Below are 27,970 nucleotides of genomic sequence, written 5' to 3'. Positions count from 1 at the left end.
GCAAGGAATTCTATCAGTACTATGGAGCTATTTTTATCTGTTAGGATTAGCCAATTTAACTTCAGACATAACCTGAATGTAAAATATTTACAATTAAAATTGTAACAGTACTGTGTCTATTTTCTTCACAGGTTTGCTGGTCCTCTGATACATTTCAGAATGCCACTGGTAAAAAGGAACATAGACCCCAGGCACTTGTGCCACACAGCTCTGCCCCGAGGTATCAAGAATGAGCTGGAATGTGTCACCAATATTTCCTTGGCAAATATAATCAGACAACTGAGTAGCCTAAGTAAGTACATTGTCTTAATAGCTGTATTTAGAATGAATATATTTTACAGTCACAGTGTTTGAAGTAGGAACACCTTTTTAATTTCTGGGTAGAAAATTGTCACTGGGTCTGGAATGTAATGCTTTTGTGGGTAGTGTCTAGCATGGATGTCTGTGAAGGAAAACTAGGACCTTTTCTAGCAGTACATCTTAAAACACTTCATTCATATATTTCTGCTACCAGTGGAATATGACAGGAAAAGATAGCTGGTAATTAATGAAGAGAGTAATTGCTAACCTTAGAGCAATTCTTGAGTAGGGAATATGACTTAATGAGAAATATATCACTGGTTGCTTAATTCTCTTCACTTAAACCCTTTGTCATGTTGTGGTCATTCAGAAAAAAAGAGGAGTTACCTTTTGAAATATATCCAGAAATGTAATTATTTTATGGTATTTAAAATAGTTAAAGATTTTTCTTCCTTCTTTTCCCTCTGCCAACAATTGTACCCTTGGTGCACTTGAGAGGAGTGAATACTTCTAGGGCTGTGAAACTCTGAAGGAGTTTTGCTGAAAAGGCTGATCTCTGGTTTGTTTCTTCTTTAAGTTACAGCAACTTAAAAAGTTGCCAGATGAACCAGCCTGATCACATTTTGAATTTCCAATACTACAAGTGCTTTTTAACCACTAGGACATTTCTAAAACTACCAATGCATTAAATATTTAAATGTGTATGTATATACATCTACAATGTGAAAAGTCTTTTGGCTCCATCATTTTCTTAGTCACAGGTGATGTAGCGTAATTTGTTGATTAGAGTGATTTAATTATTGGTCTGATGATATGCTGTATGGTGTCTGTTGTGGCAGCCTTTCAAAGCTGTTGGGGTGCCATTAGATGGAAGACTTAATTAAGAACACTGAATTGTGGAATTGAGACAGGAATGCTTACAACACATAAATATGAACATTGTTAAAATAGCTGCGGCAACAAAGGAAAAAACTATTTTAATACTTTTCAGTGAACCAAGAGCATATCATATCAGGATGCAGTATATGATCACCATCTGTGGTTTTGCTTCCCTCTGCCAAAAACCCTTCCCAAACTAGCTGCTCATGTACTAGGCTCCCCTTCAAAGTCACTCTTATTAATGTTGTATTATTTTATTTTAGTTTGCTTATTTTAAAAATTCTTACTTGATTATAAGCTTCATCTGAGGAATTTGCTTTTGCAGGTGGCATGCCACATATATATTTGGCATTTTCATTTGGAGGTATTATTTGACCCTAAAAAACCCAACAGTAACTTCTAACTCAACGTCACAATCTCAGATTCACCTATTGAAATTCAGCTGCCTTTGCTATGTTTTCTTGGTATACAGCTCTTTTATCTGATGTTGTATGCCCTGCTGCTTGTGAGGAGGTCAGGATGAAGCAATACTAGAACAGAAAGAACTCAATTAAGGAAGAAAAAAAAGAAATTAAGAATATCCATTGGATATTCACACATTTATTACATGGTTTGCCTAACATATAGCACGGAGTAACACTTGCAAGGGAATGTAACCCTAACTGTGTGTAATTCCTCTTTGTAAAAGGAGTGTGGTTCTTCCCTGAAACATGCATCCATGTGTTTATACCAAGTTTTTATCTGATACTCTGTGTGCTTTCAACAAAAACAAAAACCCAAGCTTTTTTCCTACAATTAAAACAGAACATGTTTTGCAAACTAGTCCTTATTTCTCAGCAGTGCTAAAGACTCTTCTTTTAAAATGGGGATCATGTTACAAAGGTTTGGGTACTTGTGAAAGTATTTTTGTTCCAGAATTCTTTTAGCTTCTCTGCCTGCTTATGCTAGGAGCAATACAAATTCAAAAATCTTCAGGAGTTCTGGAATAGGAATTTTGTGTCTCATGCTTAAACCTAAATAACCAGTCTTCACTTGGTGTGTCACTGTTAGGGGTGTACAGCAAGGTCTGCTGACATGCAGATAAATTTTAGTAGATGCCTGTGAGTCACAGCCAGGAGGCATGGTTTTGCAGCAGTGCCCTGGCAACCAGCTTCTCTGCAGTCCTTCCCTTTTTGTTTTCCATGGATAATGTGTATGTTTGAGAATCAGCCTTTAAGTTGTAGACAAAATGAGCTTTACTCCGAGAGGGGAAACTGAGAGCTGTGGTAGGGTTTAGTTTCCTTTAAACTAAAGCTGCTTTTGCTGGTAAAGTTATGCAAATTAAAATGAATGGTCTTCAACCTGATTAACAATCAGTCATCTCTGCCTCTAAGATTTTTCATTTACTTACCCTCAAATGGAGGATCAATCTTCTGCCATTATGGTTATGATTCTCAAGACCAGACAATCTTAACCTTTCTTCTGACATGATATAGAGAAAGAGTGCTGTCCTGGAATTGGAGCCACCAGTACTCTAAACAATACCAAAAGTGATTATTGAGAAAAAATAAGCATAGAGTTTTGTCATGTGAGTCATTGGATCTCCATTTTTGGAGATATTAACAACTCAACTGGTTTAGTCAAGCAGCTGGATCTAACTGGATCTGCTTTGCACAGGCTGTTGGACTAGATGACTTTTGGAGGTCTTTTAACCTGAACAGGATTGTGTTTCTATGATCTTGGATTCTACATTTAAATTGAATATACAAGCAGAAACAGTACCTATGAAATGACAGGAATTCTGTTTTCCTGTGTTTCAGTATAAAATTTAAAGAGCTTTACATCACTATGTCAGTGATAACTACCATGTGTCTCCATGAAAATTATCAAACCTTTCAAAGCTTATTTGATGTGCTGTTTCTAATTGTTCAGTTTGAGAAATTTTTTGACCTTTAAAAGAAGTAGAGATCAAAGGACAAAATATATATTTCTGCTTTGAGTGATAGTCATTGCCTTTATCCCTGAAGCATGAAAACACCTCAGTCTGTCGTGATACAACATACAAAATTGCCAGTAAGTAATTTTTCCCCCTGTATTCCCAGTCTTCTCTTACTTCATAAAAGGATCTGTTTTCTGACAGCTTTTCTTAGCACTGTGGCAGAACAGAAACTCTCTGGACAACAGCAACAGCTGTTTTAGTTTCCTAGCCATTCTTCCCCTGTATTTTTTTCTTTTTAACAGTATGTGCTTTGAGGAAGTGCTTACCTCATGTTTGCAGCAATATTGCACATACATTAGTACTCTCTATACGTCGGTGTATGTCAGGCCATAGCATTCCCGCGTACATGAAACACAACTGATAGCATTGTGCAGCTGTGCCATTGTTAGAAGGCAGATAAATAGCTCTCTTGTGTGAATGTAGCCTCCTCATTTTGTTCACAGCCATTGACCAATCTTGTTATTCCTTTTATTCAGCTGTTCCATGGAAACAGAATCTCGGTACCACATAAGAAACCTAACTGATGGGGTTTGTTCTCAGCCCCAGTCTCTGACACCTCCATCTAGGGAGGAGAACATTTCTCTTTTTGAATATGTGCCTTTAATGAATATTTGTATTGCAGGCATTCAGACTAGGCCTTTTATTCAATCATAGCACGATGTCATTCCTCATTTTTTTCATTTATGTCTGCATAACCAAAGAGAATGCTGTATAATTCTGCTAAGCTGGAGTGCCTTATATGTTTGTGAAAACTATTTTCACTTAACATTGAACTTTTTGTAGCCTTTTCCCTCTTTCTATCTTTTCTGTGTAGTATATCTATTTTTTACCGTATTTGTCTAATTCTTTCTTTTCCTTGCCCCTTATTTGTTAGCTTTCAGGAATGAAAGCCTGACTTTGGAGCAAATAATTTCTCTCCCCTATTTTTACTTCTCAGACATGCTTAAGTTTTCTTTCTTATTTTTTTGCTTACCGTGCCTTCCCCAGAAGCGTTCATCTTGTGAAAGACACTTTTCTCTTATACTGTCAGAAACACTTTTTCAGCTCAGGAAAACCAGCAGTTTGTCATGACTTAAGGCATTAACATTCAGTAAGCGGGAAATATTTTTCCAGAAATACCTAGCTGCAAGGTGTTGGGACTGCAACTAATTTTTAGAACCTCTTGAGCTCAAAGACCAGCCTCTCTCTTCTTCCTCTGTGAACATCATCTTCAGCACATGGTAAGGTTCCTGCATGCTGCATGATTGGAAGTAAGTCTCTGCAGATCTGCAGCTAGAGCTTCAGTCAGTATTCCAGAACCCCTGTATTGCATCTTGTCCTGCCCATCCTCTTACTTAGTGTGTTCAGGAAGACATTAATTGTGAATTTTCTTCATTAGTCACTCCTCTTTATTCATTATTACTACAATTGCCAGGGAGCACAAGTGTTCTTTTGCACAAGAAGATAAGGAAACTTAAGGCTAACTCAGCTTGAGAGAACCCCAAGCTCTCAAAATCATCCCTCTGATTTCTTGAGGTTGTCTTTGCAGCAGTGGCAATGTGACGCTGTTTTGTGTCCACCCCAAACGGTAATGAGAGGATGAGCAAGGGGTCAGTAAAGTTTCATTGAAAGCAACTATATGTTAGCAGCAAAAGTCCTACCTGTCATGAATTCCTTGCCTACATAAAGCAGTGAATTTGGGTTATGTTAGAAATGAAAGGAAGAGCAAGACTTCCTTGTGAAATGATCATTAGCGCTGCTACTTTCCACATAAGTTCAGCTCTCAGCAATCTCTTTCACAGATTTCTGAATACATAATGGTAATGTCAGCTAGTTTACTTGATAATGTCCTCAGTGGGTGGTAATAAATGGTATCTCAGACTTCCACGGCTGAAGATTTTTGAAGGCTGACTTCTTCTTTTTGGATGTCAACAAGAAGCATCAGACCTGCTCTTGATAAGGCCTTTAACAAAGTTTATTTGATACTTTTGATGCCCTGGTCAGGTTGTCTGATAAACATCTGGTTCAATTTTCCTGGGTAAAGGAATCAAGTTGTGTCCTCAGTACTCTGATACTCCTACTATAATGCTTGTGGACAGCTCTCACATTTTCATAATGAAAGTTCCTAATTAGCATCAGTGCTATGTATTTAGTATGTCATTTTACAGAGCTTGTTCAGCCATAACCAGTGAACTTCCCATGGATCTACCAAGGTTCTTATCTCCAAGTTCAGTCTCCTAGCTTTTAGTGTGTTTCCTAATCACTTAGCTGTGAGATTGAAATGATCCCGATGAGAAATAAGCCCAGACTTTCAAACTCAGATATATCTTATTTTTTTCAAGAAAGTAAATTATATAGTGAAGATCTGAAGCTGAATCAACAGGCTATGGATATGTTAAATTATATGTCAGAAATAATGAAGAAGGAAAAATGTACTAATAGACTTAGAATATCTTTCCTGTTTTGCTGTATAGAGGAACCTTGGTTATATATTGTGAGTGGCTTATGTGCAACTAATTATCCTAAGAGAATATTTTCTGATAAATACACTATATTGCGTAGAAAGGAACTATTCAGTGGTGAATAATATAATTTTGCTTAGTGTAAGTATATTGGGAAGGGATTGGGCAGTGGGACATGACAGGTTTTACAGCTACTCTTGTTCCGTTCCTTTAAATTTTAGAAAATGCAGTGGACAAAAATATTGTATAGTGTGTGAACAGGAACAAAATAATAGATATCAAGGAATGATAATGTATAGGTGGGTAAGAGACTAAATTCTAAGCTTGTTCTTTCAGATGTTTTACCAATTTATACATATTTTTTTTTAATTGCCAAACTTATATTTTTAAGCTAATATTATTTTGGGTTTTGTGTAATTCAATATATCAACATATTTACTAATTTAATATCAAATATCATTTTAGTGACATAACTATTATACTTTGTACTTAATAATGTCACCACATATTTAATGCATTACGTATTTTTATAATTTAGTTCAATGATAAATGTGTTGGGTTAGATTTTAGGTTTGTAAATGTTAAAATATGCAAACACACACACGCACCACTGAGCTCCAAAAGTCTGACAGATCACTTAAGGCTAAGATGATGAAGATTTTGAATGTCCTGCTTGCTGCATCTTGCATTGGCCTGAGTTTTACCAGTCATCCTCTTGAATTTCCCAGAATGGTGCTGGTTTATGGCATTGAGCACAGTGTGTGGTGAATGTGTTTATCCAGGTAGCTCCAGCAAATTCAGACCACGTTTCGCAAAGGCTGCCAACACCTAACTGATCTGCAGGGTGCTGCTTCAGGCTGGGGTGCAGTGCAAGGGTTTGGAACTCTTTTTCTTTAACAATGCAGAAGGATAGTAAAGAAGTGACTTCTTCCACAAGTCCTGGTTCAGGGCTCATGTCCCACTCATTGTCTGAGAGCCTGTAACTAAATCTGTCAGTAACTGATCTAGTGTTGCAAAATGATTAATTTAAATGGCCTTTCCTTAGGGTTTGCCAGCAGATACAGCATTGAGAATGCCAGAGTTCAGGTGGATTTAAGGACTGGAGTTTTGAGAGGACTGCCAGTGTATGCCCTGATCCTTGGTTTGGTTCTAAGAATTTGAGTAACACAATAATAAAGTCTTTGAAGACATTTCTTTGTCAAGCTTTATTTATTTAGACTAAAATACTGTCCAGAACCTGAATGTGGACACTGTGGTTGACTTCAGTTCATCTGATACATACCCAGTCGCCTAGAACAAGATAAAAAAACCCATTTCTTTTACCTTAGTATGTTTTCATTTAAGTGTGTTGGAAAATTAGCAATTACTCATTTGTGGATAAAAGCCAGGGAGGTTGGACAAATGCTTAAGAAATTGTGGGGGGAAATTAGGAGATAAAACAAATTAGAGGGAACATTTGGTGAAAGCAAAGCACTATAAAACTGATCAGGTTTTTTTTTTTTGACATTTTATAAGCCATTGTACACTTACTGCCATGGTAATGAATGGAAATTGAGTGAGTGATACATGTTTTGGTGGTTTGCATTTAAATTTAAATAAGAGGAAAGCAGTAAGCAGTATAATTTTTACTCTGTTTTCAGTTAGTAGCTACTAGCTACTGTACTGTTTTCAGCTCATAGGTCTGTTTTAAAAGTCAGACAAATAATTGTTCAAAAAGCCATCAAAGTGCATGCATGTTATTGAGGGAAGGAAGGACAGAACACTGTTTCCAAGACATTTTATGTGTCTGTCACAAAAAAGGATATTGACTGACACCAGAGAGAGCTGCATTCCTGTATCCCTTTCTTACTGAAGGTTTAATTGTGATCAGAGCCCTTAAATACATGAGGAAAAGTTATGAAAAGAGTAATAAGGTGAACAATAAATTCCTTTATCAAAACTGAATAATAATGTATCCTCTTATTTATAAATTTTTTTAAGCGCTCTGTTAATAAAAATAAATGCCAAGCAAGTTTTGCAAATACAGTAAAATAAGCTTTTCAAAGACATTGAATTAATTTAATTGCAGAAATGTATATTGTCATTTAATTTAGTAGGCAAACAAGACCACTGATCTTTCTGTTCTGGTATTTTGTATCCAACTGTGAGCAGGATCCTAAGGTGATAATATTATAATTGTCATGGGGAACTGTAATTCTCTTTATTGTGCTGTGTGAAACAATAGTAGAGTTTTTCAGCAAGCCCATAATATTGTAAATTTTCTGAAGTGTTAATGATACTTTGGAATATTCATTGTGTATAATGGAATTAATTTTGCATTCTTATTCTTCTGACGTATTACCTATAAATTATGTGGAATGAGTTCAGCTTTGTTTACTAGAGTGCTTTTATCTCACACTTTCTTTTACTTATTTGAGTTTGTGACACTTTGTTCTGTAATTGTGTCCTTTGTAATCCATTCAAAACTGAGGATAGACCCCTATAGAATACACAGACATGGCAACACAAATACTGGGTTATGTGTGTTATGTACGTATTTATACATTCACACATAGTATTCTTTGGAATGGAAATTGTACATTTCACAAAAAGCAAACATTTTGCTTTGCTAGAGGAAGCATTTGGTGAAATATACCTCTGGCTAAATAAAGAGACCACCAACACACAGGTAGGTGAAGACATGATGGTTGGCATACCACTTCAAACATGACAGGTTGTTTTTAATGTATTTCCCATTTGAGGATTAGTGTTCATAAGCATAGGCAAATTATTCCTTGCAGTATGTTTGTGGCTGTATGCAATGTAATGAAAAGATTTCCAAGACAGATTATTTGCAATTGGAGCTCATTAATGAGGTAGATTAATTTTAAACCTGATGAAATGATACAGATAAAAATTTAGCCTCAAAATACACCTATAAAAGGGAAGTTACTGGATTTTAAAGCCCAGCTCCTAAAGTAATTTTTAATTCTACACATGAAATTTTATATTTTATTTTAATTTTAGCTTGTGTGTCTCTGAATGTTGTGTGAGTTATCTAATTAAAATTAATATTTCTGATCATATTATCTGAAATGCATTAAATTTTTAGTATCTGTGTATTACAATTTCAACAATCTTGTTCTTAGTGGATCATATTTCTAAGTAATTTCCCTTGCTTCAGGTACAGGTTAAAGAACATAAACTTTTCAGAGTTTCAAGACACATATTAGAAGGTCTTATATTAGGTGAGTTGCCAGCCGAGAAGACTTTTACTAACTTTTCATCTATATTTTTCTGTGGACTTGTGCTACGAGTCAAAGGTTCTGAGTGGAAGTGCCTTTGATCTGCTTCTCGCTGTGGCTATTAGCAGTTGCTCCAAGACTGAGAGCAAGACAGCATGTAGAATAGTCCTACTAATCTCCCTGCTTCCAGCATTTTTCAGCCTGGAAGCCTCTCCAACCAGCTGAGGTTTGTCTGTATTTCCTAATGCTCAGTGTGTTTCTTTTTCATGACTTTGTGTCATTGGCAAACTTTGATCTCGTTTTTTTCAAGCAATTTACACATATCTTAATTAACATGGATCCCAGCATAGAAACTTAGTAAAACTCACCTTTCTCAACTGTGAAGACTGGTAATTTACTCCTATGCCCTGTTTTCTACCTTTTGAAGAATTATTTATCTGTGCCACTTCTTTTGTATGCCCCATCTGTTAAATTTTCCCCAAATCATTTGATTAGGGACTTTCTAAACTCTCTTGGAAATCTCAGTAGATCACAGCTCTCTAAACCATTCAGAATTTCCCTTTACAAAAGCAGTGCTGCCTCTTCTGTCATGAGTCATCCAGATGTCTGCGAATTCAGTATTTCATAATGATCTATACTCATTTGTATGGATGTCAGGCTTATGGGTCTATAGCTCTCAAGCTCTCAAGATGTTCTATGAAAAAAATTTGAACCTTGTTGTTGAGTGTTTCAATGTGCGTAGGTACAATTGTTCCTAATATTTGCTGGTCACTTCTTTCCTTTAGTTTTATAATTTTTTATATAGTCTCTTCAGTTTCTTTGGGCCTCCCACAATGAGCTCTTGCATCAGGGTCTCTCCAGTTCCCCTTGGTGGACACCAGCGGAAGGCGTTAAGTTAGCTTGTCCACAGGGGTCTTGTCTTCTCTGTATTCCTTCATATTTCATTGCCAGTCTGCTCTGCAGACTCCCTGGCAAGCTTTCTTATTCCTCATGTCTTTGAAGGAATATTTATTGTTGGTTTGCTAGTTGTTCCTCTTCTGTTTTCTTCTTCTGTACATTTCTTGTGATATCATCTTTTATATTCCACTGTGTATAGTCATGCTGGTTTTCTATTGCTGTTACCTAAGTCTTAATAAATGGTATGTGCTGGCCTTGTGCTTACTGCATAGCATCTTTAAATAGTTTCCACAGTACCTGTAGGGATTTAATTTTTGTTCTTTTGATGTGTTTATATAAAAATGTCCTCGTTTTTATGTATACTTCCAGACGTATTGCTCACCAAAGGTAGAATTTCCACAGCTATCCTTTTCTTTTATACCTCTCAGAACTTGAGTGCAAAGCAGGTAGTTAGAAATTTGTGAGATTTGTACTTCCAAAACCAACATAAGTACACAAAGAATACATGAATTACATATGCACAGTATCATAGAAGGTTTTGAAAGCTATCACTTTGTATTTCAGAAGTGTGGCTACACATTCTGCTGTGTAGTCTGGTGGGGTTTTTCCAGTAACATTGGCAGACTTCTCAAATGGAGTCTTGAGAGCATTAGAAGTGGTATGGGGAGTACTCTGTAGAAGAGAAGCTCATTACTGATCCTTTTCTGGCAATATTTGAATCTCCCACTCTTTTGTGCTAAAAATATGATGTCCATTGATGTGAACAAAGCAGATTTTTTTTGGCTGTTTGGTTTTTTTTTTTTTTTTACTTCAGTGTAAATGGGCCAGTTACTAGAATTTGGATCCTTCAAGGTAGGATTATTTTAGTGTGTATTTTTGAATAGGCTGACTCTAATTTACCTAGATATGAATATCTGATCTTCCTTTTTTTGGTAAAGTTCTCTGTACAGCAGGAGTGGAAGCAGTGCTTCATTTTTAGAGCAGAGTTGAGGTAAATTCAAAGATTAGTTATCGCTCAGACAGGAGCAGCTTCAGACGCTGGAAGTTGTCCTTTTAGAAATATCCAAGAAACTGCAGTCTAGTTCCATGCATATCAGCATAGTTAAATCATTTTATGGCAGCTGAATATCTGTCCTGTAATGTATTAAATAATTTAATTTCTGATAAATAAATTGCATAGTAAGTATTTGACTTTTATTTGCTTTTCTAAAGGACTCTTAATGGGCTCAGTAAGTACAGGTTGTTACAATGATACTCGTGCATCTTAGAATTACTTAATTAAAACTGTAAGAAATCATTTGCCTGTCTTGTAGTATGCTTGAATTTATTTTTTTCCCCATATTTCAGGTAAATATGCTGAAGATATATTTGGTGAACTTTTCAATGAAGCACACAGTTTCTCATTTAGAGTCAACTCCTTACAAGAACGTGTAGATCGCTTGTCTGTCAGTGTTACGCAACTCGATCCAAAGGAAGAGGAATGTAAGTTACCTCCTGCAGGGAGGATTTCTTATTTTGTCACTCAGACAGCACTGATAGGTGAAATGGAAATAACAGTTAAATCATATTTATAAGAACACACAGCAAAGCATCACAAGAAAGGTCCATTTCTATTTCTGCTACAGGCTTTTTTTATAGCCTTGAGCAGCTTTCTGTGCTCAGCGGTTTCATGGTTACTGAATGATACTAAGGAATTTACATAAAAATGGCTACAGGAGTATCTGTCACTTCAGTAGTGTTACATATTTGGAATATTAATAATATTATGTAATATTATGTGAATGCTTGGAGATAAGTCTATACACTTTTTTAAACCTTTCTATCAATTCTCTTGGAATGTAAACGTTTGTCCAAGTAGGGTTTTTGCATTTAACTTGTACCATTGTACTTTCCAAATGACATTATAGTTGTATAGCTTCTTTTATTACTGCTGTATAATCTCTTGGACTCTTTCTAAATAAGTACTGTAAATATTGGTTATCACTGAGAAAACAAGTACTCTCAGAAGTCATCAGCTCATGCCTATAAGATTGAATTTGTATGGAATTTTAAAGGATGCCTAGGGTTTGTTAGACCACCTAATGCATAAATGCCATGAAGCGTTTTTGCCTTCTTCGATATCTGTCGGTCACAGGTCAACTGTGAAAAATGTTGTAACCCTCAAAAAATTTAGGGTGTTCTAAACTTTGTGGTTAAGACCTGGAAAGTAGAGGAACATCCCATCATGAAAAATAATTTCAGATTGCTTGTGGGATCCAATTTAAAACTATAGAAAGCTGTTTCACTTCTGAATGTCTAGGTATAATAATTGTGCATTATTGCATTGTGTGATTACAATTGTATATACAGAAAATTGAAGTGTCAAACCAGGAGTGTGGTCTTCAGATTGTCTTTAGTTGTAGATGTCAGAATGTCACTAGTAGCAAAATTAAGCAAAGGGAAGTTTTGAGTCTGTATTTCGCGTGACATTAATTTTAGAACAGGTTTTGAAAGACAGCTGCTCACAGCTAGTAGCAGATTTTCCACAAAATCATGACTTGCCTAGGGGAATTCTTACATTAATGGGATTTTCCAAGTCTCTTGATAACTGAGCATAAATCACCCCCATACACCTCTTTTTCCAATTGTTGTGGTTTAACCTGGCAGGGAGTTAAACACCACACATCCACTTGCTCACCCCTGCTCCGCAGGGGGAGGAGGGAGATAATCAGGGGGAAAAAAACCTAAAATTTGTGGGTTGAAATAATGACATTTTAATAGCATAGAAAAGGAAAGGAAAAACATCAATAATAATATTAGAATATGCAGAACAAGTGATGCACAGTGCAATTGCTCACCACCTGCTGACTGATGCCCAGCCAGTTCCTGAGCAGCTGCCCTGAGACACCTTTTCCCCTGGGTGTATGTGCTGAGCATGACACCATATGGTATGGAAGGTCTCTTTGGTCAGTTTGGGTCAATTGTTGTGGCTGGGTCTCTTCCCAGCTCCTTGTGCCCCCCCGTCCTGCTCGCTGGTAGGGTGGAGTTAGAAGCTGAAGAGTCTTTGACCACTGCTCAGCAACAACTAAAGCATCAGTGTGTTTTCAGCATTATTCTCATCCTAAATCTTAAACACAGCACTATACCAGATACTAGGAAAAAAAGAACTCTCCTCCTGCCCAAACCAGGGCATTTTTGCTATGATTGAGTAATGATAAAAAGCCCTTTCCATGCATGATAATAAATTGTCAGCAGTTGTAATCTTGTAAAAACTGTAACACTCTGGAGTGTTAATGGCATTTCTGCATTTACTCTTGAGAGCCTAGTTTTGGTTTAAATCAGAGGGGGATGTATGTTGATATATCATATCTAATATATTAATCATTCACATTTCCATAGAATGGAGAGATCATATTAGCCATTGAGTTAAACATCCAGGGATATTACACTATAGCAAGCAAATTGTACTATGCTATGTAAAAGGCCTTTTACAAGTTTGGCTCTAGGTTTCAGGACCAAAAATCTCTAACTATTTGATGTTAGAGAATTGCTAGAAGTAGTTTTAAGTAGTGTGCAGTCCCCAATGCACCATACCAACACATTTTCACAGAACTGTGCATGCTGTAGTGTTTGCTAAACTGTATAGCTAAAGAAAGGTACAGACTGCAGTTGAGGAAACAGGGCTGGGAATAGGTCTACACAATGAAGTCCAGCGTGGCTCAGGGTGATTTGAACCTGATCCCCTGGATTTGTGTCTCACACCACCGAATAGCAGTGACTGCTTGTACTTCAGAGGGACACACGCAGTCCTCAGTGTCAGGAGCTGTTAAATTACTATTTTGATTAACCTAAGAATATCCAGTCCCTGAGCTGTACCCAGTGCTCCTTATTCACAAATGTCCGCCTGGAATAAGTCACCAGATGAGGACAAAGGAGATGAGGAGACATTTGATGCTCTATTTCCTTAAAAGTTAGGGATCAGGAAACTTTTTTCCTTCAGTATACTGTTTTGGGCTTGACTTTAGAAATCCATCACAAATAGTTTAGGTTTAGTCCTAGTGTGGACTAGAGTAGCTGAAGGATGTTAATGCATGAAGGGGAGGTAAGGGGGAGAATATTTCAATTTACCTTTTTTAACTCTCTGTGCAAGAATTAAGCAACTTTCAGTACTTCTACTCAGCTAACAGCATGAGTAAAATGGGATATACTTGTGAAATGAGTCTCATCTGCTCTTTGCCAGGAGGCAGTAATAGAAGATTTAATGGGTTCCTTTGGGCCCATGCTATTACACAGGAGAAAGAAATTAAGATTCATTTAAAGCTAAGTGGCACGAACAAAAACAGCCCAAATCAGGTTCACTAAATGAGATGCAGATACTTGGCAAGATGTTTCTGGTATAGTCAGAGTGATAAAAAGCTCTGAATTTGTTTGAACAGTCTATGTGTTTTCTCATTTTGAATTATTACAGCATCTCCGTGAAAGAATAAAACCAAGGTTTAAGATTGTATATTTAGGAGTCTAACTCCTCATACACAATTTTTCTGTTATAGAAAAGCTGATATCAGCTTGGTTTGCTTTGAATTATTACACTGTTTTAAAATTCTTAATTTCTCAATGTTATTAATTTCATATTTTAATAGATTTTTAAAAAATACTTTATTATTTTCATATACATGTGGGGTTTCCCCTCAGAAGATACCAAGCTTGTATGCAGACAAGAAGAAATCCTCTGCTTTCCATCAGTAAACTCAACTTCATTTCAATTGTGTGGGAAACAAACCCATATGCATCTAAGAGTAGTATCCAAGGTCCTTTTTGGACTGTGAAAATGCATTCTTGCTATAAAGCTGAACTAAGGTCAACAGCTTCACTAGTCCTGCAATATAAGGTGTCTTCATAGTTGAGAAAATAAATCCTGAGTATAGTTTCTTAGCAACCATTTTTCATTCCAGTATTTACTTTATAGTAAATAGTAAATCTATAGTTTATAGGTAACATTACTAACTCTGTCCATATATATGTGCAAATTGCATCAGTAAAATAATACTTCTCTTAATTGATCAAATTTTCATGAATTTATTGTGCCTTTTAAGTGTGAAGTGCTGCTAAAAGTGAAAAATTACATAGTTGGAGAAATCTGACTGTTTTGAAAAGAATATTAATTTTAACAATTATGTGGTTCTTTTTTGAAATGCTGATACATGGTACAGCTCTGATGTATAGTGTCATGAGGTATTGGAAAATAGTTTTGTATCACTCAGAAATAAATAATATCAGGGCAGAAGGAAAATTCATATATTCAGAGTTTATCAGACTATTTTGGTATTAATTTATGCTTCTTTCATTGTGAGCTGCCTAATTCTATTAAACCTCAAACCAGAGAGGATTTTAATCTCAAAGGCAGTGTATCAAATTCTTGATTTCCATAGCATATTTGTTACAACTGTGACAAGCAACTTAAATAAACCTAATGGCAGAAGTGCTGTGGGTGGGCAGCCTGGCACGTTTCAGGAAAGTGAATTGTGTTTCAGTAGGCTTCTGCCTTTGAATACATGTGTTAGTTGTGTTTCTAAACATTCTGTACATATTGCCCTGTCATTAAAACAATAGTAGTTCAGAAGTTTGGCTGGACCAATGCCAGAAACAGATTTGTTGTCTTGCTATGGGAAAAGAGAGGTAGCATTTGGTGGGGAAAAACCTAAAAAGCTTGACAGATAATTGTGGTCTGTATACTGCTGGAAATAGGAGACTTGGTCACCTTTAAAGTCTGGATACTCAGCCCATTGGGAAACTTAGAAGGAAAGGGTAGCAAACCCCGGTTTAAGGGTCAGTTCACTGTCTTTAGCCTCTGAAGATTTTGCTAAGTGTAAAAGAGTATAAATGTAATCAAAATTAAGAACAGGGAGCACATGAAAATTGGGTCATGATCTCCACATGTACTATATTAAGTGGAGAGTAACACTAGTGTCATTTCATTCATTAGAAATTTTACCCTCCAAGGCAGATAAAGACTGTTGGATTATATAGCAGGTCTCTTTTCCTTGCACATTGCTACTTAAAGAAAGTTGGATTTATGTGTCTCCCTCTCAAGATTGTGAGCAGGTGGGCTGGGCTTACACTGCTCTCCATGTTCCTTCTCCAATTTTCTTAGGCCCTTGATTAAATCTGTGTGTTATTTAGAAAGTAAATCAGTTTTTAATTAGTGTGTCCAAGGCTTAATAGTTCCATGGTAAGACCATGATGGTGCATGTTTTGTGTATAAAACGAGGGGTGTGGACAAAATACCATTTGTTAAACAATGTGGTGGTTTTGTTGAAACTAACCAGCAGATTCAGTGCTTGATGCCCATGGGTAATTCACATCTTAATAGGGCTTACTTGTTCTACATGCTGCATTTGAAGCAGCTTCTGAGTCCTCCTAAAATGATTGCTCTAACATTTACATCTTTTTGTTTACCTGTAGTAGTTAAGCTACATACATTCTCCATCCAAAGCGTTCTTGAGCTGTTTTGGAATTTTTTGAACAGTATTTGAGAAAATTTCTCTTTCTTGTATAGGAGACAAGCCCAAGAGTCATGTCTGATCTACAGAAATAATCTGTCTCTTTAGCAACTATCAAACCCACAGTTGGAGTATTCTGATGGCAGAGAAACCTAATATGTGTGCATTCTGCTCATTGTTTAAATGGATCATCATTAAAAGTATAAAATAAATAAGCTAGAAATCAGACTTTGAGATTGCAGTGACTTTTTCAACAGCACCACTCCCTACCAATTAATTACCTTTATGGGAAATTTACAACTAAGTTATTTGTTTAAGAGTGTCGTTCTTTCCTCTTTGCACTTTTCAAATTGCTGGGTAAGATTTTGAACAGAGAAAGGGGATTGTATAGGGCAACAGAGTCCCTTGATTTGTATGAAATTTCCCCTAGTCATTTAGTTCTGCAGGGAGTCACAGCTGTGATATTCAAGAGTTTACAGTCTTGAAAGTTGCCAGGATGAAATTCTGCAAAAAGTATTAAGAGAACAAGTTTCTAAGAGGAATAGATATGATTTCTTTATTTACTCTCTTTAGGAAAATGGTATTTTTTGGCCTAGAACTCAATCATAAATTGTGTAGTTGTGTGACTGTAAAAGAATAAAAATAAATCTAGTAACTTTTTTTTTTCTTCTGGTAAAGTAAAATGTAGTATTTAATGTATTTGAAAAGTTAAAGGTAGCTGCTTTCTGTCAGTGCTCTGGTGAGCTCTACACCTGACTTTTACTACAAATTTGGGATTGCAGTTTAATGAGATGCTTGCCAAGAGATAAAACATTATTTAGTATGCACATTACAGATGTCCTTTTATTGATTTTTTACTTTACCCCAAATGAAACACAGTCATTCTATCTCATCAGAGTACAATTTAAATACCCTTCTCCCCCCCCCCCCCCGCCCAGTGTGTTGTGATTATAAGTAAAAATGGACTGGCATCTCTTTTTCAAAACCAAGTGTACAAAAGGTTGACAGTTTAGCTTTCTGATAGATAGTTTTTGCTTATGTGGAAAATATTGTTGTGCACAGAGGGTGAGATTGGCTGACATAATACGTCTTTTCATACAATCCAAACAACAGACACAATAAAGACAAACAGGCATTTGTTTAGATTGTTGAATGAATCTTCAAAATAAATTGTGAATATCTCAACATTTAAGGAAATAATTTAAGACCCCGTTTTTTGTTAATTGCAGTGAGCAGAAGTGGTGTAGTAGATGGACTGTCAGAAAAATATATCCATATCAAATTTAGGATCTTGGGCTGTACAAAAAGTTCTGGTGCTAGTTAGGAATTAAGCAACTGGAAGCCTAGATTTACCATCATCAAGTCAAATGCCTGCAGCTTTTCCAACTCCTCCTTCAGCTGCTCATCTCTACTCACACCTGAATTCATACATGCAATTTCTGCCCAGTCCCCTTGCAGTGCCAGTTTGTCACTCAGCCAGAGCCGGGTGGCTGTGGCACCAGCCAGGATTTCACCTCTTCCCCCCGCTGAGGCTGTAAACCGCGCAGGGCTCTTGTCTCTTTGCCAGCTGGCAAGCTAAACAAGTGGCTTTGGAAGCCAGACCGTGCGCAGCCCAGGATTAGGCTGGATGTGCGACGTGGGATTTACCTGATCCCTCTGTGTAGGCAAGTTATATCCATGTCAGGATTCTCCCTATGCTGCATGCCACATCCTTCTGTTTCCTGAGTAATGCTGCCCTAATGTGCTCTGTTGGTTGGAATAATGGTGTGCTTTTCAGGGAATGCCTGTTACAGGTCATCAGCATAGGAAATGCTGCTTGAAATTCAAGAGTTAAATTTACATTAAAGAGAAGAGTTAAATAACATTAAAGAGAAAATTATTATGCTTATTGTTGGGGATTGACTGATTGATTAATTATCCTCTGGTGTGTTATCCCCCTGCATGTATGTACAAAATGTAGAATTTTAAGCAAGAGAAATTATGAGTTAGACTGTCTGTGCTTGCTCATTGAAGAGATGGAATGCTAATAAGGAGTTTGTAGAACAGTGTCAATAATATGGTGTGAGCGTTTTAATATTAAACCAAAGTACTGTATTTATTTAAGTTCATTGTCTTCAGAATGTACACAGGTTCAAAGAGAAGCATACTAAGTTTTACTTTTGTTGGAAATATCTCCAATATATGACAGACAGAAATCTTGCAGGATTGCCAAGCAACTCTGAGCAAGTACATTTAGTGTTATTTGTATAACCAACAATTCAAAGGAAAAGCAGCTGAAGTATAAAAAGATCTAAGACTTAAATTTTAGACTTAAATTTTTAAACCTCAATTATTCTAACTGAACTTTTGCCAGCTGATAACAACCTGTACTTCATGACAGGTACAAAATATATAGGGTTAGGTATGACTGCAGAAATACCTACAGAAACTGAGACTCCTAGCTGACATTCAGACATTATAATACTTCTTTCACACACTTAAAAAGGCTTCTGAGCAACTAATTAAAGCTATTAAAAAGAATAAAAGACACTGTGATGAATTAGAACCTAAGGGTAAAAAGGAGGAAACTTCTACGGAATACACAGCCTTGCCAAGCATAATAAACTTCAAAAGCCAAGGTGAAAATCAAATAAATCCCATCTTTAGCCTTACAAAGGATGTTGCCAATAAGCTTAGGTAAGAAGACAGAACATTACAGGAACTGCAAGCCTGGAAAAAGTCCTGCTTTCTGACCCTTTGTGATCACACAGTAGAAATCCAGCTTGGTGTATGCACATATGTATGTGTACACTTGTATGTGTTACAGGAACTCGAGTGAAAAAACAGTTTTCAGCTTAAACAGGCTTTTCTTTAAACTGTTGCCAAAGGCCCTGGTGATAGCGGGGCAGGGGTAGAGTTGTCCTCTCATTTTGCATAAAGGGGCATTACTACCAACCTGTTTCTAGAAAACAAACATAATTATTTGAAATGTATGTGCTGAAAGTACTCTTTGCTACTATGTCAGAAAACTGTTTTCAGCATTGTTTGTGATTTTAAAAAGAGCCCAAGCTAATCAAAAGATCTGCTGCTTTATCTAATGGAAGTCTCATGCTGGTTGCAAAGGTAGCTTTGAGGCACACCTGGACTTCACTGCAGTAACTGAAGAGCAGGGAGGGAGAGAAATATGAGACTAAATAGGTATACTGTTTCCAGAATTAAAAGTGCAAAGCTTATCATTTGTGGTCACTTTTCCATTAATCTTTATCGAAATTTTAATTAAATAGAAAAAATTCTTTTGAAATTGAGAAAGATATGTAGGCTTTACCAGGAGCGGATAAAAATAGTTGAAATCCCTGTTTAATGTGTTGTGTTCATGTAGTATTGTGTTCCTGTGGATCTTACATAAAGGTAATTGATTATTCCTAACGACTGTGCTTAAAAGTCAAGGTGGCTCTGAATTAGACAGAGAAGGCTCATGTTGATTAAACAGATTAAAAAGCATTTGACTATTTTCATGTGTTGGAACATAGAATTACCTCCTATTAAAGCCCATTGATCTCAGTAGCATAAGCTTAAGTGATTTGCTGGTTTGGCATCTCAGTGGGCCCTCAGTGGAAACTGCTGCCTACATGCAAGGAATGTAAAGTTTGGCTTGCTGATGCCATAAAGGTAAAATCTATACCTCAAGATAGAGAGCAGTTTTTAGTGGCAAAAGGATTGTGAAATGGAGTTGGTAAATGTTATTAGGTACTTCTGAACTACTGAATGATGTTTTACAGCTACAGTATGCAATTTGTTGAACTATTTAGGAGAGACAGAGTTCTGATATCTTTTTAGGTGAGAAAATTTTCCTGTGAAGCTAAATAGAGGATAACATGGTAGAACATTACAGCCATGTTTGTCACACAGTCTGACAATATCTTGCCGCAGCAATAGTGCTAGATGAATCTGTGTTTGCCCTAATAGGCCCAAGATGCAAGCAGTAGTGCTTTGTATTTTAACCAACATTAGGCAATTCCAGATTAATCCAAACAAAATGTATCTGGTGGGACTTTTTTAAATGGCAATCTCCCCTTTCAGTGTCCCTGCAGGACATTACAATGAGAAAAGCTTTCCGGAGTTCCACGATTCAAGACCAGCAGCTGTTTGACCGCAAAACTCTGCCAATTCCTTTGCAAGAAACTTACGACATTTGTGAACAGCCTCCTCCACTTAACATTCTCACCCCTTACAGGTTAGTAAAACAAAATTCATCAAAAACAATGTCTAGCTTATTTTATGTAATAGAGAGGATATATCCTGGCACCTTGCTCACATGGACTAGCACTTGAATATTTAAGGAGCCAGACTAGAAAACTATGAAGCTGCTAGAGGAATGAGAGCAGCAGAAGACATTGTAAGCATTGAAACTTTATTCAGATCTTAACTCAGTGTAACATAGTAGGAAAAAGTAGTTTTTAAATTCTGTATTTATTAAACCATATAACGTGAAGTGAAAAAATTAAACAGGTAAGTGTGTAGAAAGAAGGATCTTCAATGGAAATGAATAGTTTGCTGTCCCAGAGATTCAGTTTGAATCAGTAGCTGAACATAAGCAGCCACACAAATTTGCTCAATATTTTAACAGCAAGATTTGAGTTATTGGAGTGAGAGTTCTCTGATCTATAACACTCTTGTTGGTTTTTTTGGGGTTTTTTTGTTTGGTTTTTTTTTTTGTCTGGAGTTTGTGTTAAAGTTATCTTTCTAAAATTAGGACTTTGAATGCCAGGAAGGATAGTAAAAAGTGTTGGTGCAGGAGGTCAATGATCATCTCTCTTGTGTTCCTCAGTAAAACATTTCAGAGTCTGAGATACTATATATTCCTTGATATGCCCTTGCTTTCTCTTAGTGTTTGGATTAATGTCTTGTCAAATAAATAGTATGTCCTGTTTGTGTCACTGTATTTCAGGGATGATGGAAAAGAGGGTTTGAAGTTCTATACCAATCCCTCATATTTCTTTGATCTGTGGAAGGAGAAAATGTTGCAGGACACAGAGGACAAAAGAAAAGAAAAGAGGAAGCAGAAGGTACATATGTTAACTTTATATGGCTTCTCTTTGTTTTTTCCTAGAAAGGGTTTGCTTGCAGATATGGTGCTTTAGCAGCAATCCAGACTTGACAGAGCCATCTATTCAACTAAAACTACTTGTATTCATTCAGTTCCACCAACTTAAACAATATAATAATAATAATAGCATTAGTAGTAAAATAATATAGAAGGACCTCAAGCTTTCATGCTGTTTTAACATAACCAGCTTTTGCCAAAGCTTGTAAGTATTCTAGCAATGACTCAGAAAAGGAGGAGGAATACAGCAGGAGTAAAAAATTTCACTTGAACATTTATTTGTAAGACAAAATTTTGACACTCTTGCAGGTGAAAAAGCTTGAATGACATTCTAATAGATTGTTTAAACTAGGAAGAAATTAGTAAGAATAAAACATTTTGCTTATATTTTCTTAAAATTAAACCAGCACTTTTGCAAATGGTAATGCTATTTTTTATTTGACCATTATTCTGTATGTTTCATTTGTAGTAGAGAGAGTAAATATGCGTGTCAGATTTATCATTTGATTTCAGACTTAGAATAAAAAGTGACTTAAACAGGTATTTTTCTCTATATTATTCAGGTTCTTAGCCACTAGTCTGGTGTTTCTGGCTCTTACAAGTCTTTCTGGTCTACATATTATGTTTAGCCTGAAAGCAATTCTTCTTGCATTTGAAATGAGATTGTTTTTCATAATTTTGTGGCTGATGTTTATATGCAAGTAATTAAAAAAACACTGTCTCAGTTGTCAGTTTTGTTTGCACAACTCTCCTACAGCAGAAAAATCTAGATCGCCCTCACGAACCAGAGAAAGTGCCAAGGGCACCTCATGACAGACGGAGAGAGTGGCAGAAGTTAGCCCAAGGTCCAGAGCTGGCAGAAGATGATGCTAACCTCTTACATAAGCACATTGAAGTTGCTAATGGCCCAGCTTCACATTTTGAATCAAGGTTCCTTTTTGTTTTTTCTGTCCTTTATGAAGTGTATTCATAGTGCGTAGTGAACATGCATGAGAAATGGTCAGTGACGAGACCCTACTGCTCCCCTTGAAATGCACTGGAAATCACTGATTTAGCTCAGTTTTGATATCCTTGAGGATGTGCTGTCCTCTGCAGCTTGATGAAGGTGTAGTGTCACTGCTGCAAGCTTGCACCCAGGTGTGTTATTGCATTCCAGTCCTGGCCCACAAAATCCCCATTGTTCCAGCCTCTTGATTTTTCTTAAGCAGACACTGCCAAGACTATATTGTGTGTGTGATGTGAACAAACGTCCACTTGGAACTCAAATGAGAATGCTGAGCTTCTCTTTACTCTTGAACAAATCCGTGATTTGATTGACATTTCTGGTTATAGCCTATTACAAAATCCAACCTGTTGAATTCTCATTTCACAGTGTGTATTTGCTGGTGGCTAACAGTAGCATTTCACATGGTAAACACCTGCTGTGCTTATGCTTCTGGTCTTGGTGCAAAATCAAGTCCGTTTTACCAGCCAAGAAACATCTAATAGCAAAGAGGGCTGACAAGTAATGTTAGGCAATTTGGGGATAAATTTTTGGTTTGGGGTTTTTGGGTGTTTTGGTTTTTGTTTTTTGGGTTTTTTTGTTGGTTTTTTTTTTTTTTTAATTTTAAAAAAACTAAATTAATTGTCCTCCCAAAAACTGGTTAATTTTTCCCCTATCTTTCTGTGGTCAAAAGCACACCATAAGAGAGTATTTTGTTTAGCTCTGTAAGGCCTTCAAACAAGCTCAGTAGTGATGGTGAGTAATTATGACAACTCTAGGAGAGAGTGTTTGTTGCCTGAAAAGTAGAAAAACCTGCCTGTAGAAAACTGAGCTCAATTCAGAATGGAAAATGTTCTCAGTGCATTTCACTCAGTGGGGTACAAGTTAAGTTATGGTGATTAGCATTTTTCTAGGAACTGCTTTATAGAATCTCTGTAAGCTGCTGTGTCAAGTCATTGGCAGAAACATCTGCTTTCCTGCTGTCCTTTTGTTATGTTATATGTTGGGTTCCACTTCAGACATGCTTGTTTTATATCCAGGACACTGGCCTAAACCTTGATTATCTCAGTACTAGTAATGCAATTATTAATAATGCTCAAGTGCTTGGGAGCACTGCATATGCAGAACATGTTGTTCAGATACAGAACAGCACCATACTTTGAAATAAATGAGAAAGATTTTCACTGAAGAATTTAATAGGCTTAGATACTACAGTGATGGCAGTATGTGGAAATGTAGAGTGTTGCTCTACTTGTTGGAAAGTGTTCTACAAACACTTTTGCTCTGAATTTAATAGATTTTTTTTAAAAATAAAATTCTGTAATTGAATAGTTAATTAAAATTTACTAACTGATCAGATCCTTGAAGTGTGTCTGAAGTTGTCATTAACAAGTTGAATCATCTATATTTAGTGCTAGTACTCAATAATAGATATTGATTGAGTCCTACGTCTATTAAAGCAGCAAGTTCTCTGTATATATTGGAATAAAGATCCTCTGACAGAAGTTCAGCTAAATTATTCAGTTGTAAATTCTACCATTCTAACATCAATGGATGTTTCATGAATGTTATAAAAGCATAGTAGTTCTGATTGTATTGCTGTGTTTATTTAACTCAAAATAACGTGTCTAATAAACACTGAGGTCACACACACTGTAGAAACTATCTGATATACCTGTCAAAATCAAACCCTTGAGCTGCTAGAAGTAATAACAGGGAAAGTGGGATAAATTATTGAAAAGCCACACTGTATAATGTGCAACGCTGTGGAGAGAAGATCCTTGCGTTCAGAATCAGACCGAAGTACAGAACAGTGGCTGAGGGCACTAATGCTGACTCCTGCTGAAGGTGACGTTGGCTCATTTCTCCCTGTTCTTCTCCAGATCTCAAGCATACGTGGACCACATCGACGGGTCGTACTCCCTTTCCGCGCTGCCCTACAGCCAGATGTCCGAGCTGCTGAGCCGGGCCGAGGAGCGCGTGCTGGTCAGGCCCCACGAGCCGCCGCCGCCGCCCCCCATGCACGGCGCCGCCGAGGCGAAGGCCGTGCCTCCCTGCGTTAGGTACGGCCCGAGAGGCCGCGCGCCGCTCTCTTGGGGCTGCCTTGGTTACCTACCCCCTGCTCGTAGCTGCCAGCCCTATTCCTGTGCTGCCCGTGAATCCCAGGGGCTATGGCAGCCCAGAGCCCCAGCGTGCCTGCAGGAACAGGGCTGCCAGGAGCTGGGTGGGAAGGCCGGCAGCTCAATCCCATAGGCCGCTCTGGTGGAGACAGGCCTCAGCTTGCCACCAATGCTGCGACCGTGTTGCCTTCTGAGTTAAATGGCGAGACCGAGAACTACATGGAAAGTGCTTCTGTGAAAAATGTTGGCATTTCAGGATGTAGCTTTGGAGTTTTGGAAATTTGAACAACTGAGATGTGTTTCAGCCTACATGAAAGGAAGAATATATCACAGTTAGACAGCTGTCAAAACTATGTATTCATTGCATTTGCTAAATTGTAAGTGCTTCTCTCTCCCAAAGTGTTGGGTTTTTTTTCCCTACTTCTTTGTACCTTTTCAGAAGTGGATACATACATAGAATGTTTTCTAGAGGTGAAAATTTCTTTGTCACTCCCCTATTTTTTTACACCAAAAGTCTTACTGTATGGTCAGGTACATACAACTTAGAAAAGGGGATAGTTAATTCAGATGGAGATGTTACATCAGCAAGATGTTAGTCTCTTGAAAAGGGTGATTTTTACTGTTTAGGAGATCATACAAAAAAATGCATAACTCTTTAGATTAATTTACCAGAATAGTTTAAAAAAATCATCTAGTGGTCTTTCAGGAAAATTAAATTTCTGTTCTCTCTTGTTTCTTCTGTTCACCTATTTACTGTCCTATAATGAGTATTTAGCATATAACTGTACCTCTCTGTACGCAGTACTGATGACCTTTGATAATAGTCTCACTCATTTTGTCATCACACCTTAAATATATATTTCAAATTAACTTGTTCTCATTGTTTGTATTGTACTGTTTTGGTTTTAAAGTTCTGTGAATCAAAACAGTTAATCAACTGTTAATCAACAGTTAATCAACTTGATAAAGATGCAGGTACACTGCATAAGAACTAGATTTGGTTAATAGCTGAATTTGAGCAGAGGTCTTTTGCAAACCTGTTGCAAGCTCCATACTGAAAATTAGACTTCCTTATTTATGAGGTGTGGACAAACACCCTGAAATCATCATAGTACATAATGCTCCTTAATGCCCAGGTTTCAATGTTCTTAAGTTGCAGAAGTTAATCTATCACTCTTTTTTCCACTCTCTAGCTCTAATAACTTTGTTCTGTTATTGGGTGTTGCAGTTCTACTCCTGGCTTGGTAGAAAATCGTCCTCAGTCACCAGCAACAGGCAGAACACCGGTGTTTGTGAGCCCCACTCCTCCTCCTCCGCCACCACCACCTCTCCCATCTGCTTTGTCGACTTCATCATTAAGAGCTGCAATGACTTCCACCCCTCCACCCCCGGTCCCACCCCCGCCACCCCCTCCCACAGCTGCTCTGCAGGCCCCAGCTGTGCCACCTCCGCCAGCTCCTCTCCAGATAGCTCCTGGAGTTCTCCATCCAGCTCCGCCTCCAGTTGCTCCTCCCCTAGCACAGCCCTCTCCCCCTGTCACCAGAGCCGCCCAAGTGTGCGAAGCTCTCCCTGTTCACCCAGTTCCTCCACAAGCTGAAGTACAGGGACTTCCTCCACCACCCCCACCTCCTCCCCTGCCACCTCCTGGCATTCGACCCTCCTCCCCTGTCACAGTTGCAAACCTTTCTCACCCTCCTCCTGTTCTGCACCCTCCTCCCACAACCATTGTCCCTGGCCCTCATGCACCGGTAATGCCTCCATCTCCACCATCCCAAGTGATTCCTGCTCCTGAGCCCAAACGCCATCCTTCAACTCTTCCTGTGATCAGTGATGCTAGAAGCGTTCTGCTGGAAGCAATACGGAAAGGTAACGTTGGCTATTAAGCAGCAAAAAGAACAATCTCAGAAACCTGCTCAATACACATGACCTTTGAGAGATGGAATATTTCACACGTGTCAGAAGTTAGAGGAATGCATCCTAAGTCTGTTTCTGTTTTCTATCCCCTACAGCGTATTCATTGCCAAGTAGACATTTTTTTTTCAATTTGTAATTTCACTTATCAGATGTTTAGTTTGGATGGCAAAACTGGTTCTCTGTGGAAGTTAGATTACAGAAAAAAGTATGTGTTTGTAGATGATCTGTGGAGATTATCTTTCCATTTCTGTTTACCTGCAAATGTAGCTATTTCTGATCATCCACAGATTGTGTAGAAGACAAAAACATTTCACAGACTATTAGATAAAAGGGAAATGGATCAATTGGCATTGGAATTTTGATCATCTGTCACTGTACTACAAGATATAAGTGACGTTCAGAAATCATTGCTGAAGACTTCAAGCTATTAAGTAGCTGATCTGGACACTGATCTCAGTGCAGTAGTGGAGCAGCCTTTGCATTGCAAGGTGCCCATGGCAGAGTGCAAGGGAAGGCCAGAGCTGCAGGGCAGTGTTTTCCTGAAGATTCATGAGGAGCTGTGTGTGCCAGCTGTACCTTTCAGCTTATGGTGCCCATGGCCAGGAAAATCCCCAGATTTCTGGGATTTCTGTTCTGGCACCAGAACACACATTGGTGTGTGCTGCTCTTTGATGGTGGGGTGTCTTTAGGTAGTTACGATCTCACAAATCTTTCAAGTCCTACATTCTTCTCCTCCTCCCCTGCACTGCAGCACAGCACAGAATCTGTATGGTACTGTAATATCAGCAGATAGGCTATAGCACTAATTTGAAATATTTTTGTATGTCTGTATGCACATGAATTGATAACATCATTGAAGTCTAAAGAAATTGACAACAGCTGAGTACAACAGGGGTGCATGAACATGTGTCAAGAATATCAGCAAAAGTGAGAAAATAGAGGCTGCTGGTATAATCTAGGTGTTTGCTGAAAACACTTTTGACCGAGCCATACCCAAAAAACAGAGGCTTGAGTTACCACAGCTTTGATCTCCAAGTAATACTTTATCCCAAACCAAATATAATAAAAACATGATAAAAAACAGAGTTACAAGAGGTCCTGTCTTGTTAGGATACTCAAATAGCTATAAACTTTCATTAAAATTTTGAATAGAGAGTCTAGAAAATGCAAATAGCAAAATGGCTTAATCACTTCGACTGCTACTAAAAATGTAATTTATATTTATATAAAATTATTATATTTATTATTAATATTTATATTAAAATTATAATATATCCTATATATTATCCTATATATAATATATAGGATATTATAGTAGAAGGACTCAAGATCTTGTCTGCTGCTGCAATTCTGACATTCTTCTCTTTAAAAGCTTGACAAAAAAATATTCTACCTGAGCAGGACAGCATCCTGTGTATGCATTTTTGATTGCAAAGCATTCTGTGAATCATGACCTAAATACATTTGCAGTGGTGAAGGAGGAGGGTGACATGTTTGTGCTCTGATGTTCTCCAGGTATTCAGCTCCGCAAGGTGGAGGAGCAGCGGGAGCAAGAAGCGAAGCACGAGCGCATTGAGAACGATGTCGCCACCATCCTCTCCCGTCGCATCGCTGTGGAATACAGTGATTCAGAAGATGATTCAGAATTTGATGAAGTAGATTGGCTAGAGTAA

General features: G+C 37.5%; 1 protein-coding gene across 1 annotated transcript; it reads left to right on the top strand.

The window, feature by feature from the left end:
* Positions 1 to 135: 135 nt before the first annotated feature.
* Positions 136 to 27,970, top strand: WASF1 (WASP family member 1; the record flags this gene model as incomplete). The annotated part of the gene is made up of 8 exons (XM_084203659.1): positions 136 to 292; positions 11,067 to 11,201; positions 20,258 to 20,411; positions 21,126 to 21,243; positions 22,039 to 22,211; positions 24,147 to 24,326; positions 25,612 to 26,249; positions 27,813 to 27,970. Exons 1-8 carry the CDS (start codon positions 160 to 162, stop codon positions 27,968 to 27,970), a joined length of 1,689 nt encoding a protein of 562 aa, XP_084059785.1. The 5' UTR covers positions 136 to 159.

Source organism: Fringilla coelebs (assembly GCF_963513975.1).
Source record: "Fringilla coelebs genome assembly, chromosome: 3".
Classification (NCBI taxonomy): Eukaryota; Metazoa; Chordata; class Aves; order Passeriformes; family Fringillidae; genus Fringilla; species Fringilla coelebs.
Note: the sequence above shows the minus strand (reverse complement) of the source record. Positions and strands in the feature narration are given on the sequence as shown.